We start from the raw sequence: 13,599 nt of genomic DNA, 5'->3' as shown, positions 1-13,599 counted from the left end.
TAGCAGTGGAGAAAAGCAGATGGGAGATGCTTATAGTGGTACTTGTGTGTGTGTGTGTGTGTGTGTGTGTGGTGTGTGTAAATCCAGAGGAAAGAATCTGAAATTAAACACTCAGAACTGCCCTCAGTAGTCACATCCGGGAGGGTAGGTGCTTTTCTATGCAGAGAATACCTGACAATACTTGCTTTCTAAGGTAGGTGCATGGATACACAAATCGAAATATGTATTAAGTATATCTTGCTCATCAACAGAAACGCTAGTATCTACCAATAGCACATATAAGAAAATACAACAGAAAAGCTACCATCAAACTCTTGGCACACTAAAAAAAACGTTCAACTTTTCATTGTTGTGAACACTTGCTATACACCTGATGACGAGGTGTTCGCAGCCATGCCCGTGTTCGTGAAAGGTCACCAAGTTCTGCTTCTCATCATGGGCATGTGTCATATCCCTGAGGCTGAGGCAAGAAGAGAGAGAAAAAAAAAGTGGCAGTGAGTTCCGACTGCCCGATAACTCAATCTCAACTCTTGACCTGCAGACCCTGCACACACCCTCCACTGTTCCTTGAAGTGAACAATGTGCTCATGCCACAGTGACCTCCTCGCCTGGTTTATGAATTCCTAGGCTAGAGGAAGGTGTGGCCCACATATCAGGGTTGAGGCTGACATGGGATTTGGGAACCCACAGCATACTGGGTAGGGAGGATCCCTGGATATTCAGCGCAGAGAGTAGAAAGAGTATGGGAAATCTCACCATTCAACCTCAGTGCTGTACCCCAGAAAATTAAGGGAAGTGAATGATTTGGGGAACAAGTGACAAGATGGGATACCAGTACTGTAACAGAATTGCATATTGGCAGGGATGTGGGGGATGAGCTGAAGATTCACTTACAGTTATTCGTCTTCTTCCTCAGGGTCGCTGATCTCTTCATAGATCACCAGATTCTTTCTCTCACGCAGTCTATGGGTCCAGGCATTTGTCGCCCTTTTGGGTTCTATGATGAAGAGTTGCAATATGAGAGTTGGGTAGATTTGAGAGTGTTAGGCTCTGTTTTCTCAAAAGGAGATGCCTCCCTACTCCCAAGTGCCCATGGGCCTTCTTTTTTTTATTTTTTAATTTTTTATTGCATTTTAGGTTTTGTCACCTAAAATTCCTTAAAGAAAAGAACTTTCAACCCAGAATTTCATATCCAGCCAAACTGAGCTTCAGAAGTGAAGGAAAAATAAAATCCTTTACGAATAAGCAAGTACCCATGGGCCTTCTTTATCCAGTTTTTCACATTCTCTGGCTTAGAGAGGCTGAGACCTTAGACCCACACCAATACAGGCCAAATGCCAATTAAAGTTTTAGCTTTGGGCTCCTTGTGTTGTCAGCTTTAGATTCTCAACCTCTTCACTTATGGGAACATTCACCCATACCATACCTTCTTTCATTCAGCAGGTATTTGTTAAGGGCACACAGGCATACCTTGTTTCACAGTGCCACATTTTTATAGTGCTTCACAGATACTGCAATTTTTTTTGGAAGTTCTCACCAATTTTACCCTTTTCCATTATTGCTATATCTGTTATGGTGATCTGTGATCAGTGAGCTTTAATGGTATTATTCTAACTGTTTTTTAGTCTTTTAAGATAATTTTTGTTTTTTATGTTTGTGGGCACACAGTAGGTGTATACCTACTTATGGGGTACGGGAGATGTTTTGATACAGGTATGCAACGCATAATAATCACATCATGGAAAATAAGGTATCCATCCCCTCAAGCATTTATCTTCTGTGTTATAAACAATCCAATTAGACTCTTTTAGTTATTTTTTAATGTACAATTAAATTATTATTGACTATAGTCACCCTGTTGTGTGTAATTGTTTTGGGGGTACCAGGAACTGCACCCATAAAAGATGACAAACTTAATCGATCAATGTTGTGTGTGTTCTGACTGCTCCACCGATGAGCTGTTCACCGTCTCTCTTCCTTTTCTTGGGCCTCCCTATGTCCTGAGACACAGCAATACTGAAATTAGCACAATTAACAACCCTACAGTGGCCGCGAAGTGTTCAAATAAAAGAAAGAATCACATGTCTCTCACTTTAAATCAGAGACTAGAAATGGCAAAGCTTAGTGAGGAAGGCATGGTGAAAGCCAAGATAGGCTGAAAGCTAGACCCCTTGCACCAAACAGCCAAGCTGTGGATGCAAAAGAAAAGTTCTTGGAGGTAATAATACCACAAATACTCTGGCGAACACACAAGTAAGAAAGCAAAACAGCCTTACTGATGAAATAGAGAAAATTTGAGTGGTCAGGATAGAAGATTAAACTAGCCACCACATTTCTTTAAGCCAAAGTCTAATTCAGAGAAAGAGCCAAACACTTTTCAAGTCTATGAAAGCTGAGAGAGGTGAAGAAGCTGCAGAAGAAACGTGTAAAGCTAGCAGAGGCTGGTTCGTGAGGTTTAAGGAAAGAAGCTGTCTCCATAATATAGAAGTGCAAGGTGAAACAGCAAGTGCTGATGGAGAAGCTGTAGCAAGTTATCCGGAAGATCTAGTTAAGATAATTGATGAAGGGGGCTACACCAAAAACAGATTTTCAGTGTAGATAAAATAGCCTTATATTGGAAGAAGATGCCATCTCGGACTTTCATAGCTAGAGAGGATTGACTTCAACTTTGAAAGAAGTTCTACTGTGGGTAAAATGCTATCAAACAGCACCACATACTACAGAGAAATCTTTCAAGAAAGGGAAAGCTAATCGATGTGGCAAATTTCATTGTTTACAAGAAACTGCCACAGCCACTCCAACCTTCAGCAACCACCACCTTGATTAGCCAGCAGCCATCAACACCGAGGCAAGACCTTCCACCAGCAAAGAGAGTGTGACTCACTGAAGACTCAGAAGATTGTCAGCATTTTAAACAGTAAATTATTTTTAAAATTAAGCTATGTACATTTTTAGACAATGCTATCACACTTAGTAGACTACAGTATAGTGTAAACATAATGTTTTTATGCACTGCGAAAAAAAAGTGGGACTCACTTTATTGCAGTGGTCTGGAACCGAACCTGCAATATCTCTGAGGCTGTATTGGTTATCAGACATTGAGCTGAGTAAGATATGATCCCAGGTTATCACAGGTAGAATTGCTTGAGCACCTTTCATGTCATCAGGCCTTCTAGATTTAATTTAATGCCTCCAAACAATTTATTAACTATGATTCTTTATTTCCATCTTATGGACTAGGAATCTGGAGCTCAAAAAATTTAGAAGACGTGCCCCAAGTCACATGGTTTTATATGGATGACAACTCAAGTCTGTGTCTCTGGAAGTCATGTCTAACATCTCATCTGGAGCTGGGTAAGCTCCTCAGCCCAGCCTGGACCCAGGCTTGTTGGGGGTCTATGCCACACACCCAACCCACACATGAACATAGCCAGGGAAGCCAGAGGGGTTGTTCTCAAATTATTTCCTCTTACCAGGTATGTTGGTAGTCATCTCCAAGGTACTTGGCTTTCCAGAGTACATCGGGGTGCACTGCGAGTAGCACAGCTCTTTCACATCATTCTGTGTGCCAGATGTTTCTGGCACTGCCTCGGAATCATTTCCTTCTTCCTCTGGTGGCTCCCTGGGCATGATCTTTGTAATGTGAAGATCACAGATAAACAGTATCAGTTGCATTTCTATAGTGCTTTAGAGCTTACAAAGTGTCTTCACAGGCATTACCTTAATCAATGTTCTCAACAATGCTGGGAGAGTTATACATACCTCAGTTAGGAGAAACCTGGGAGGTTAGAAGGGAAAAGAAGGGCCTAAACAAATGGGGTTTCCAGGGCTAGAATGCTTATCTTCACTCTCTTTTAAGACCGATATCCTTGCCAACAGCAAAAGTCTCCATGTCATTGAGAGTGTGGTGTACAGATTTGGAAAAGAATAGCATTCTAAGAATTCACAAGGTCTACAAAAGGAATAGCTTCTATAAAATACAAGGTATCCCATATAAGCTTGTAGACAGCTGCTGAGTAAATGTAAAAACAAAGAGAGGGGACAAAACACTGCTGGAAAAGATGGTGTAGGGAGATGAATACAGGGAAGGGAGAGGCAAATAAATAGTTTGCAGAAATTAGTCTAGGCAGCAAAGAAAGCAGTACCGGATATGGCATACCATACCATCTACCGAGGTACCAACAGTGAATGTGGAATTAACTGAGGTGGCACCCATACCAATTTTGGTTGCACTGAGATGTGTCACTGACCGACAATCTCAAGGTACTTTATTCAGCTTCCTCACTAATGAAATGATGAAACGATACATGTAAAATAGGCTAAGGGAAAGTCCTCTCTGAGCTTGTAAACACTGCTTGAATGTAGTAATAATAAAAGTTATTATCTTTCATGATCCTTCTTTGAATTCGGTCTCCACACTGGCAACTCAACTCCCAGATCCCTTTACCCTCTAGGAGTTGAATCTGCAGTTGTGGAGTCACTCATTCAGGGGCCTCTGAGGGATTCCCTGGGCTGAAACTGGGGCTTCCCAGATGCCCTAGGTGCAGACCAGGCCCTCAAGCACCTCACAGTAGGGAGGGGCCCATAGTGAAAGTGATTCCTAATCCATGTGAATGGCCCCGGTAACAGAGCAGAGGCCAGCTGGTCCTTTCTGTTGCAAAGTGGGTGTCTAAATGGAAGCACCAGCAGGCCCTATGGGGTAAAGCCCTAGTGAGCAACAGCGGAACTTCATCAACAAATGAAAACGTGAATGAGCTTTAAATGGCTTGGAGCTCTGGATTAGACTATCACTGCTACTGTGCCTCAGATAAATTATTTAACATCTATCTCTGTACCACAATAGCCTCACTTTATTATTTTGCTGCTAACTATGATCTACAGCATGAACTACGATTCTTTCTTCTCTTTTTTGGAGATGGAGTCTTGCTCTGTCACCCAGGCTGGAGTGCACTGGCACAAGCAATCTCGGCTCACTGCAACCGCTGCCTCCCAGGTTAAAAAATATTCTCCTGCCTCAGCCTCTGGAGTAGCTGGGACTACAGGCACATACCACTACGCCTGACTAATTTTTTGTATTTTTAAGAGATAGGGTTTCACGGTGTTAGCCAGGATGATCTTGATCTCCTGACCTCATGATGTGCCCACCTCAGCCTCCCAAAGTACTGGGATTACAGATGTGAGCCATGATGCCTGGCCAACTATGATTCTTTACTTCCATTTAATGGACAAGCATCTGGAGCTCAGAGAAATAGAAGATTTGTGCCGAGTCGCATGGCTTTTATATGGATGACAACTGAAGTGTGTGACTCATTATTTGGAGATAATAGAAACAACGTCATGAAGGTTTTCTTAAGGATTAAAGAAATTAATCCATGTGAACTGCTTAAAATAATATCTGGCATCACTATGAAAACAAAAGAAGTATTAACCATCACAACTGTTACTATTATCAAGCCATCGATGCTACATCAGGTGTTGTGATAAACACAAGGAGAAGGAGGCAGTGAGGACATTTTTGATATTCTTCCACTCTTACCAGTGTTCACAACCATGGAGGGACAAAGGTTCTCTGGTACTTTAGATTTGGGAGATACTCACCTGCGGGAAGAGTCCCTGGAACATGCCAAAAGTCATTGTATGACATTCAACTGAAACGAGAATATATCAGAATTTTTCTTTGTCAGTAAATATTTCCAAACTCTAGAGAGACTTCCACAGCATCAGGGTATTCTGCAGCAGAGGATTACGAGTCCACTCATTGTTGAGTAGTTGAGATTTGCTTGTGAGTTATCTTTAGCAATGGTTGGTGCACTTCCCTGTGGCATCTATTCAGAATTTTCCTTCTCATTGTTTAGCAAAGGCTACTAAACCCATCAGTCTCATCTTATTCCATTATACATGTCTTTGACTTTCCCCCAAATGATTAAATTGGTTGGGAATCTGAACTGTATCCACTCAAGATGTGCAACAACTAAAAATCACTGTACACTTACAATGGGTGAATGTCATAAGGTATGTCACTTAAGCTGTGAAATGTGTGATGAACCATGATTTAGTCCAGTGGCTCTGAAATGCTTTCAGTAGAAAGACACTCCTTTAATGTCAGAAACTTGGCAGATACTCAAGAACTGAATTTTCAGACCTCTTATAGTGATTATGTGAGATTGCAGAATCTGGCTTGTTTAGCTGGGGAGTAATAGGTCTACCAGACAGTTGGGACATTCTGACCTTGTCTTATAATTGTGTTGTCAGAGCAGAAGAGCAAGTAAACACATATGTCCCCTTTATATACTGAAATGCACAAAGATCTCTAACCTGGAATCTGTCTTTTCTCACCCTACATTATCTCTGCTCACTGACTAGTGGGAAAGCTCTCTATGTTGGATGAGGGATCACTCTTTCAAACCCTCTTCCAAGCTCAACGCGGAGAATCAGGGTTGTTTGGGAATGAGAAGACTATTTGGTTTTGATAATACAGATAAACAGCAATCTTTGTTACATGTGTTTATCATCCTCTTTCATAAGAAATTTATCCAATACCTACACCCTGTTAATGAAACAAACTCTGGAAGTTTTTGGCGGATCTACACTTTTAACATTTTTTTTTTTTGAGATGGAGTTTCGCTCGTTACCCAGGCTGGAGTGCAATGGCATGATCTTGGCTCACTGCAACCTCTGCCTCCTGGGTTCAAGCAATTCTCCTGCCTCAGCCTCCCGAGTAGCTGGGACTACAGGCACATGCCACCATGCCCAGCTAATTTTTTTGTATTTTTAGTAGAGACGGGGTTTCACCTTGTTGACCAAGATGGTCTTGATCTCTTGACCTCTTGATCCACCCACCTCGGCCTCCCAAAGTGCTGGGATTACAGGCATGAGCTACCATGCCCGGCCTAAAAGAAGTATTTCAAACACACAGAAAAGTATGTGGAATAATATTGAGTCCAGTCAGATCTCAACATTATCCCACAACTATGTTAGATCTGATTTATTTATTCAGAATATTAGAAACATGATAAACAGTCCAGGCGCAGTAGCTCACGCCTGTAATCCAGCACTTTGGGAGGCCAAGGCGGGCGGATCACAAGGTCAGGAATTCGAGACCAGCCTGACCAATATGGTGAAACCTTGTCTCCACTAAAAATACAAAAAGGCGTGGTGGCCAGTGCCTGTAATCCCAGCTACTTGGGAGGCTGAGGCAGGAGAATCACTTGAACTCGGGAGGCAGAGGTTGCAGTCAGCTGACATTGTGCCACTGCACTCCAGCCTGGCAATAGAGCAAGACTCCATCTCAAAAAAAGAAAAACCAAAAAAAAAAACAAAAAACAAAAACCCCCAAAACCACTATAAAGAAGACACAGCTGAAGCTGTCCGTGAAGCCCTCACCAATCCCTACCCTCCCTCCTCCACTTACAGCCGGTCTCCTGAGTTTGATGGCTTTTTATTCACATTTATGTTTTAATATATTTACCATTTACTTATTTATTATCCATAATAATATATATTCTTGTTTTGCATGTTTTAGAATTTTATATGAGTGGCCTCTGTAGAACTTTCTGAATGTGTTTTTTTTTTTTTCACTCAGCCCTGATGTGTATGAAGAGGCAAATGCCTGAGGATCTTTCCCGGGTAGCTGAGCAGAAAAGCAGCTGGGCTTGAGGAGACCCTTTCCAGCCCTTCCCATCTACTCACGCAGATTCCCGGGGTTAGAGTCTCTATCAGAATCATCCTCCTGTGAGTCTTCGGCCTGTTTATCACGCATGAAAAGTGGGATGGTGACCTGGAAACCTAGAAAGAAGCAAAATGCTTATTCCTTAAGAGACAAGCTTAGGCCTGGCTCATGTCTGTAGTATCAGCACTTTGGGAGGCTGAGGCGGGAGGACTGCTTGAAGCCAAGAGCTCAAGACAAACCTGGGCAACATAAAGATCCCCATATCTACCAAACATAAAATAAAATTAGCTGGGCATGCTGGCACATGCTTGTAGCCCAGCTACTCCAGAGTCTGGGGCAGGAGGATTGCTACAGGAGTGCGAGGCTGCAGTTGACCTATGATTGCACTACCGCACTCTAGCCTGGGTGACAGAGTGAGACTCTGACTCAAAAAAAAAAAAAAGAGAGAAGCTGAGAGAGAGAGAGAGAGAGAGAGAGAGAGAGAGAGAGAGAGAGAGAGAGAGAGAGAGGAGAGAGAGAGAGAGAGAGAGAGAGAGAGAGAGAGAGAGAGAAAGAGAGAGAGAGAGAGAGAAGCCGAGGGTGGGGGGCCAGGATGCCATGGACAGTTGTGCTCATCAGAACAGACGCCTACAGGGGAACTACGCAGGTCCAGGTATGAGCTCCACTGGCCAGTCCCTGCCCTCAGCCCTGACAGGCTACAGAAGAACAGAACACCCAGAAGCTGGCTTGGGATTTTTCCCTGCACAAAAGGAAAATGTGGGGTGCTTTCGGCAGCCTGAGAAGTAGCCAAAGCAGGAAAAGGGATGCTCATGTGTCCCCAGACTTAGCTGTATCTAGAACTTTCTGTTACCTAGTGTACGCATGGCCTCATAGTTCCTCTTCATGTACACATAGGTGATTTTCTCCGAGTATTTCAGCTTTTTCCAGTCTTTCTTAGAGAAGTATTGGGCAATATCAGCAAAGGCCTAGAAAATAAAAAAGAAAAGAAATTCTGGTAGTCACTCAGCTAGGCAAGTCTGCCAAGCAGGGGGAACCGCTTCCTGTGTGCTGAATGTGGGGATGGTAATCCCTCCTGGTTGATGCCACAGCTGAGACGGCACAGGCTATCTTCCCTAGCTTCTCCCCGGCACATAGTAGGGCTTCAATATTGCTGGCTGGATCTCTTTCCACCTTCCAGAATGGACTGAGGGTCACCTAATGTAGTGCCAGGTAACAGACTTGTCTCCAAGGATGCTAGGTGATGACAGAGCGAGGGTGGGAGACTCCCAAGGGCCCAGATCTCCCGAAGACCCTGCTCCTTGTCCCCAGCACCTCTGTCCTCCCCTTCTCAGAAACTTGGTCACCCTGCACTGTCCCCTGGGCCACTACTCTGCCCCTCCAGGTCACCTCACCTTGCGTTTATTCTCTGATATTTGCTCATCATCACTGGGGTTCTTTGCAAAGCTGCCGTCTCCGTTCATGGCTCTGGGAGCAGTCTGACCTGCAAGAGAAACATCCTAAGTTAAAGGCCCTGTGGAGGGGGAAATCACTGAAGGCCGGTCACAGTCACCTGGAGTCAGGTGCTGCATTTCTCCATCCATGGCTTATCCGTCCCCGAGTAAGGACACGGGGAGAAGTCAGATGAAAACAGGGAGCCAAGGGTCTCTGGGAGAGGTACTGATTGGAGATGACAGCTTTCCTAAGGGCAAAGCAGCCTTGAGTCTTTGGGAGGGGGTTGGCTACTGTTGTTTTCATTTCCCTAGAGGTAGACTTACCCTAAAAGATGTACAGACCCTTGTTGGGGAGGCAGGGACATGACTGCATAATTTTATTGAGTGGGGGCGTTCTGACACTTCAGAACCTGTAGTTCCAAGGCTGAGGTGGGAGGATTGCTTGGGCCCAGGAGGTGAGACCAGCCTGGACAACATAGCGAAATCCCATCTCTACAGAAAACAAACAAACAAACAAACAAACAAAAAAAAAAAAACCCTAGCAGTAGCAGGGGTGGAATGGCACATGCCTGTAGTCCTGAGGCCAAGGTGGGAGTAGCACTTGAGCCCAAGAGGTTGAGGCCAGCCTGGCCAACATAGCGAAACCCGGTTTCTACTAAAAAAAAAAAAAAAAAAAATGCCATGGGCAGGGTGGTGCATGTCTGCAGTCCTGACGCTGAGGCAGGAGAATAGTTGAGACTAGAAGGTCGAGACCATTCTGGCCAATATAGCGAAACCGTTTCTCCTAAAAAAGTAAAAAATAAGCCGGACGGTGGCCATGGAAGTCAGGATCTGCTGAGGATTGTGTAACAACTCACCTAACGAAGAAAAAGAAAAAAAAACCTTAGTGGGGATGGGGTGGTGCCCGCCTGCAGTTCCGTGGCCGAGGTGGGAGGATTGCTTGAGCCCCAAAGTCAAGGCCGGCCCGGCCTACATGGCGTCCCAAGGCCAAGGTGGAAGGATTGCTTGAGCCTAGAAGGTTGCGACTGGCCTGACCAACAGAACAAAACCCTGTCTCTATTAAAGTACAAAAAAATAAATTCGTGGGGCCGGGATGGCACGGGCCTGTATACCTGAGGCCGAGGCGGGAGGATCCGCCATCATGGCGGTCCTGAAAGGCCAGGGGACTAGCACTCTTTGTGCTCAAGATTTCCAGAACTCCAAGCACTTGAGGGGTCTCAAGAGGCTTCCCGCTTTTCTATCTGCCCCCCTTAGCCCATCTAGAGTGTTCCTAAAAGATAACCTACCTCAGAGACAAAGCAGCAGTGGCAAGGTCTGCAACACAGAAGGCTATGTCTGCAGCAAGCCGCGAGGTCGGCAAAAATGGCGAAAAGTATGGCTGCAGGAGAATTTAATATTCTGCAACAGCACCACCCAAAGATGATGGACCAATCAGAGTGGGGAGTGAACTCCATCTGGCCAATCAGAAGTCAGAACAGTAGGCGGGACAAGCACAGCGGGTGTGGGGTCTGTCAGTCTAGGGCCCAGGGACAGGAGACTCTGATTTTCCCGCCTAAAGCGTCTCTTGGGATTGGCTACTCCAAGTTCGGAGTGCGCATGGTCTGATTTTCTCTTTCGATTCTTTCCATTCTCCCTACGCCCCACCCCCACCACCCGTGCATTTGTTATCTAGTTTCAATAAGCAGTGTGTATGAGGCAGGTTGCCATCTTAAATTCTTCCTGTCAGTTTCCAACTTTTTCAGGTATGGAATTTTTCCTAGGAACTCTGTAGTATCAAGAAATTTGGCAGGCCAGGCGCAGTGGCTCAAACCTGTAATCCCAGCACTTTGGGAGGCTGAGGCGGGCGGATCACAAGGTCAGGAGATTGAGACCATCCTGGCCAACATGTTGAAACCCCGTCTCTACTAAAATATAAAAAATTAGCCAGGCGTGTCGATGCACACCTGTAATGCCAGCTACTTGGGAGGCTGAGGCAGGGGAATCACCTGAACCTGGGAGGCAGAGGTTGCAGTGAGTCGAGATCTCACCACTGCATTCCAATGCCATAACCAGAGACATTTGAACGACAAATCAGGATGAGAAGCTGATGTTTCCACACTGCAGACCGCTTTTCCCAAGATGTCAGAGTAAGTCTTCATATCATCATGAAACTCTTACCCCGCAATGTCTACATTTTTCACTTGACAGAACCTGACCCCCAAATCCTTTAATTCACCTAGTGGTCCCTTTTATAGAATTGGCACTCAGCTTTAATTCAACCCAGTCCTAAAATGCTACTCAAAGACTCCATCAGGTCTCATTCAGTTCCCACATGGTCTTTTGATTTGTTTAGCTGGTGGCCCCTAGGCTTGGGATCTTGGTTCAAAATCACTGTACAAACTAAATTTATTATACTATTGCTGATGACAGCTAGGTGTGGTGGTTCATGCCTGTAATTCCAGCACTTTGGGATGCCAAGGGGGGCGGATCATTTGAGGTCAGGAGTTTGAAACCAGGCTGGCCAACATGGTGAAACCCCATCTCTACCAAAAATACAAAGATTAGCCGGGTGTTGTGGTGTGCACCTGTAATCCCAGCTACTAGGGAGGCTGAGGCACAAGAATCACTTGTACGCAGGAGGTGGAGGTTGCAGTGAGCTGGGATCACACTACTGTACTCCAGCCTGGGTGACAGAGGGAGAATCCATCTCAGAAAAAAAACAGTCTAATAAATACAGTTAAGAAACTATCTTAAAACACAAAATCTCCATTTTTTAGACTGATTATTTAAAAGGTAAAGAAAAACAGATCAACGTGTTAAGAAAGCTTATTTCAAACATAGAGGAGCAGACTCACCCTGCTTCAGTCCACCCTTGACACTACTGTTTCATTTTTAGAAAAACTGATAAACAATTTCATTTCAATCCCAATCAACCTGATCATATATAAGACTCCCTTTACAAGGCTCATCCTTCATAGACCCTCAACAACTTGCCTAGATGTTCCATCAATTTTTTACCCCCAGTCTTAGGTCTATAATTTTTCATTTTTATATATTCAACTCCAACCCAAGTAATAACCAAGCCCGAACCTGTTTAACTTCTGAGATCAGACAAGATTTGGTGCATTCAGGGTGGTATGGCCGTAGACTATTTTTTATATTAAAACAACTCATCATTTTATTTTAGGATAAAAATGTATTTATCAGCCAGGCACAGTGGCTCACGCCTGTAATTCCAGCACTTTGGAGCCCAAGGTGGGCGAATCGCCTGAAGTCAGGAGTTCAAGACCAGCCTGGCCAACATGGTGAAACCATGTCTCTACTAAATATACAAAAATTATGCTGGTGTGGTGGTGTGCGCCCGTAATTCCAGCCACTTGGGAGGCTGAGATAGGAGAATTGCTTGAACCCGGGAGGCGGAGGTTGCAGTGAGTCGATATCATGCCATTGCACTACAGCCTGGGCAACAAGAACAAAACTCTGTCTTAAAAACAAAAAAAAAAAACCAACAAAAAAAAGAAAAAGAAATTTGGTGGCCAGGGCAGTGGCTCACTCCTGTAATCCTAGCACTTTGGGAGGCCGAGGCGGGCGGATCATAAGATCAGTAGTTTGAGACCAGCCTGACCAACATGGTGAAACCTCATCTCTACTAGAAGTACAAAAATTAGCTGGGTGTGGTGGTGGGCACCTGTAATCCCAGCTACTTGGGAGGCTGAGGCAGGAGAATTGCTTGAACCCAGGAGGCAGCGAGCCATGACATGCAACTGTACCCTAACCTGGGCAACAGAGCGAGACCCTGTCTCAAAAAAAAAAAAATTATCTCTACAAAAAAATAAAAACAAAAAATTAGCAAGGCGGAGTGGTGTGCCTGTAGTCCAAGTTACACAGGGGGCTGAGGTAGGAGGATTGCTTGATCCCAGGAGTACAAGGTTGCAGTGAGCCATGATTCAGCCACTGCTGCTACCTGAGCCACAGAGCAAGATCTTCTCTAAAAAAGAGAGAGAGAGAGAGAGAGGAAAAGAAAAGAAAAGAAAAGAAAGAAAGATTGATTTAAATGAGCCAGTCCTGGTGGCTCATGTCTGTAATCCCAACACTTTGAGAAGCTAAGGCAGGGGGTGGAAGGATCACTTGAGGCCAGGAGTTCTAGAACAATCTGGACAACACAGTGAAACCCCCATCTCTTTAAAAAGTTTTTTTTTTTTTTTTTTTTTTTTATGGAGTTTCTCTTGTTGCCCAGGCTGGAGTTCAGTGGCACAACCTCAGTTCACCACAACCTCCACCTCCCGGGTTCAAGGGATTCTTCTGCCTCAGCCTCCTGAGTAGCTGGGATTACAGGCGTGCACCACCAAGCCCAGCTAATTTTGTAATTTTAGTAGAGTCGGGGTTTCTCCATATTGGTCAGGCTGGTCTCGAACTCCCGACCTCAGGTGATTCACCCGTCCTCGGCCTCCCTAAGTGCTGGGATTGCAGGTGTGAGCCACTGCGCCCAGCCTAAAAAGTTTGTTTTTTTTTTAAAGAAAT

At 44.6% G+C, this 13,599-nt stretch overlaps 1 protein-coding gene across 2 annotated transcripts; it reads right to left on the bottom strand.

Annotated features, from left to right (window-relative positions):
- Positions 1 to 312: 312 nt before the first annotated feature.
- On the bottom strand, positions 313 to 10,466 carry SSX4B (synovial sarcoma, X breakpoint 4B). 2 transcript variants are annotated; one of them, XR_008478902.2, is made up of 9 exons: positions 10,386 to 10,466; positions 9,061 to 9,149; positions 8,520 to 8,634; positions 7,690 to 7,785; positions 5,599 to 5,648; positions 3,474 to 3,633; positions 1,855 to 2,000; positions 895 to 997; positions 443 to 460 (listed from the first exon to the last, which is right to left on the bottom strand). XR_008478902.2 is itself a non-coding variant. In XM_002762834.6 (8 exons), exons 2-7 carry the CDS (start codon positions 9,127 to 9,129, stop codon positions 897 to 899), a joined length of 591 nt encoding a protein of 196 aa, XP_002762880.1. In that variant the 5' UTR covers positions 9,130 to 9,149; positions 10,386 to 10,466; the 3' UTR covers positions 313 to 460; positions 895 to 896. The 2 variants fall into 2 exon arrangements, 1 of the variants encoding a protein (XP_002762880.1); XM_002762834.6 differs by lacking the exon at positions 1,855 to 2,000 and having other exon boundaries at positions 313 to 460.
- Between the last annotated feature and the right edge of the window lie 3,133 nt (positions 10,467 to 13,599).

Source organism: Callithrix jacchus, chromosome X, assembly GCF_049354715.1.
Source record: "Callithrix jacchus isolate 240 chromosome X, calJac240_pri, whole genome shotgun sequence".
In the NCBI taxonomy this organism is placed as follows: Eukaryota; Metazoa; Chordata; class Mammalia; order Primates; family Cebidae; genus Callithrix; species Callithrix jacchus.
The sequence above is the reverse complement of the archived record's forward strand: the minus strand, read 5'-3'. Positions and strand labels throughout refer to the sequence as shown.

What these genes read in the sequence shown, in the direction of transcription:
- SSX4B (XM_002762834.6), bottom strand. Translation starts at nt 9,129, where the DNA reads ATGAACGGAGACGGCAGCTTTGCAAAGAACCCCAGTGATGATGAGCAA. An exon ending in TATCAGAGAATAAACGCAAG is followed by an intron (nt 8,635 to 9,060) that starts GTGAGGTGACCT and finishes TTTATTTTCTAG; the next exon opens with GCCTTTGCTGATATTGCCCA. An exon ending in GATGACTACCAACATACCTG is followed by an intron (nt 998 to 3,473) that starts GTAAGAGGAAAT and finishes TCTTCATCATAG; the next exon opens with AACCCAAAAGGGCGACAAAT.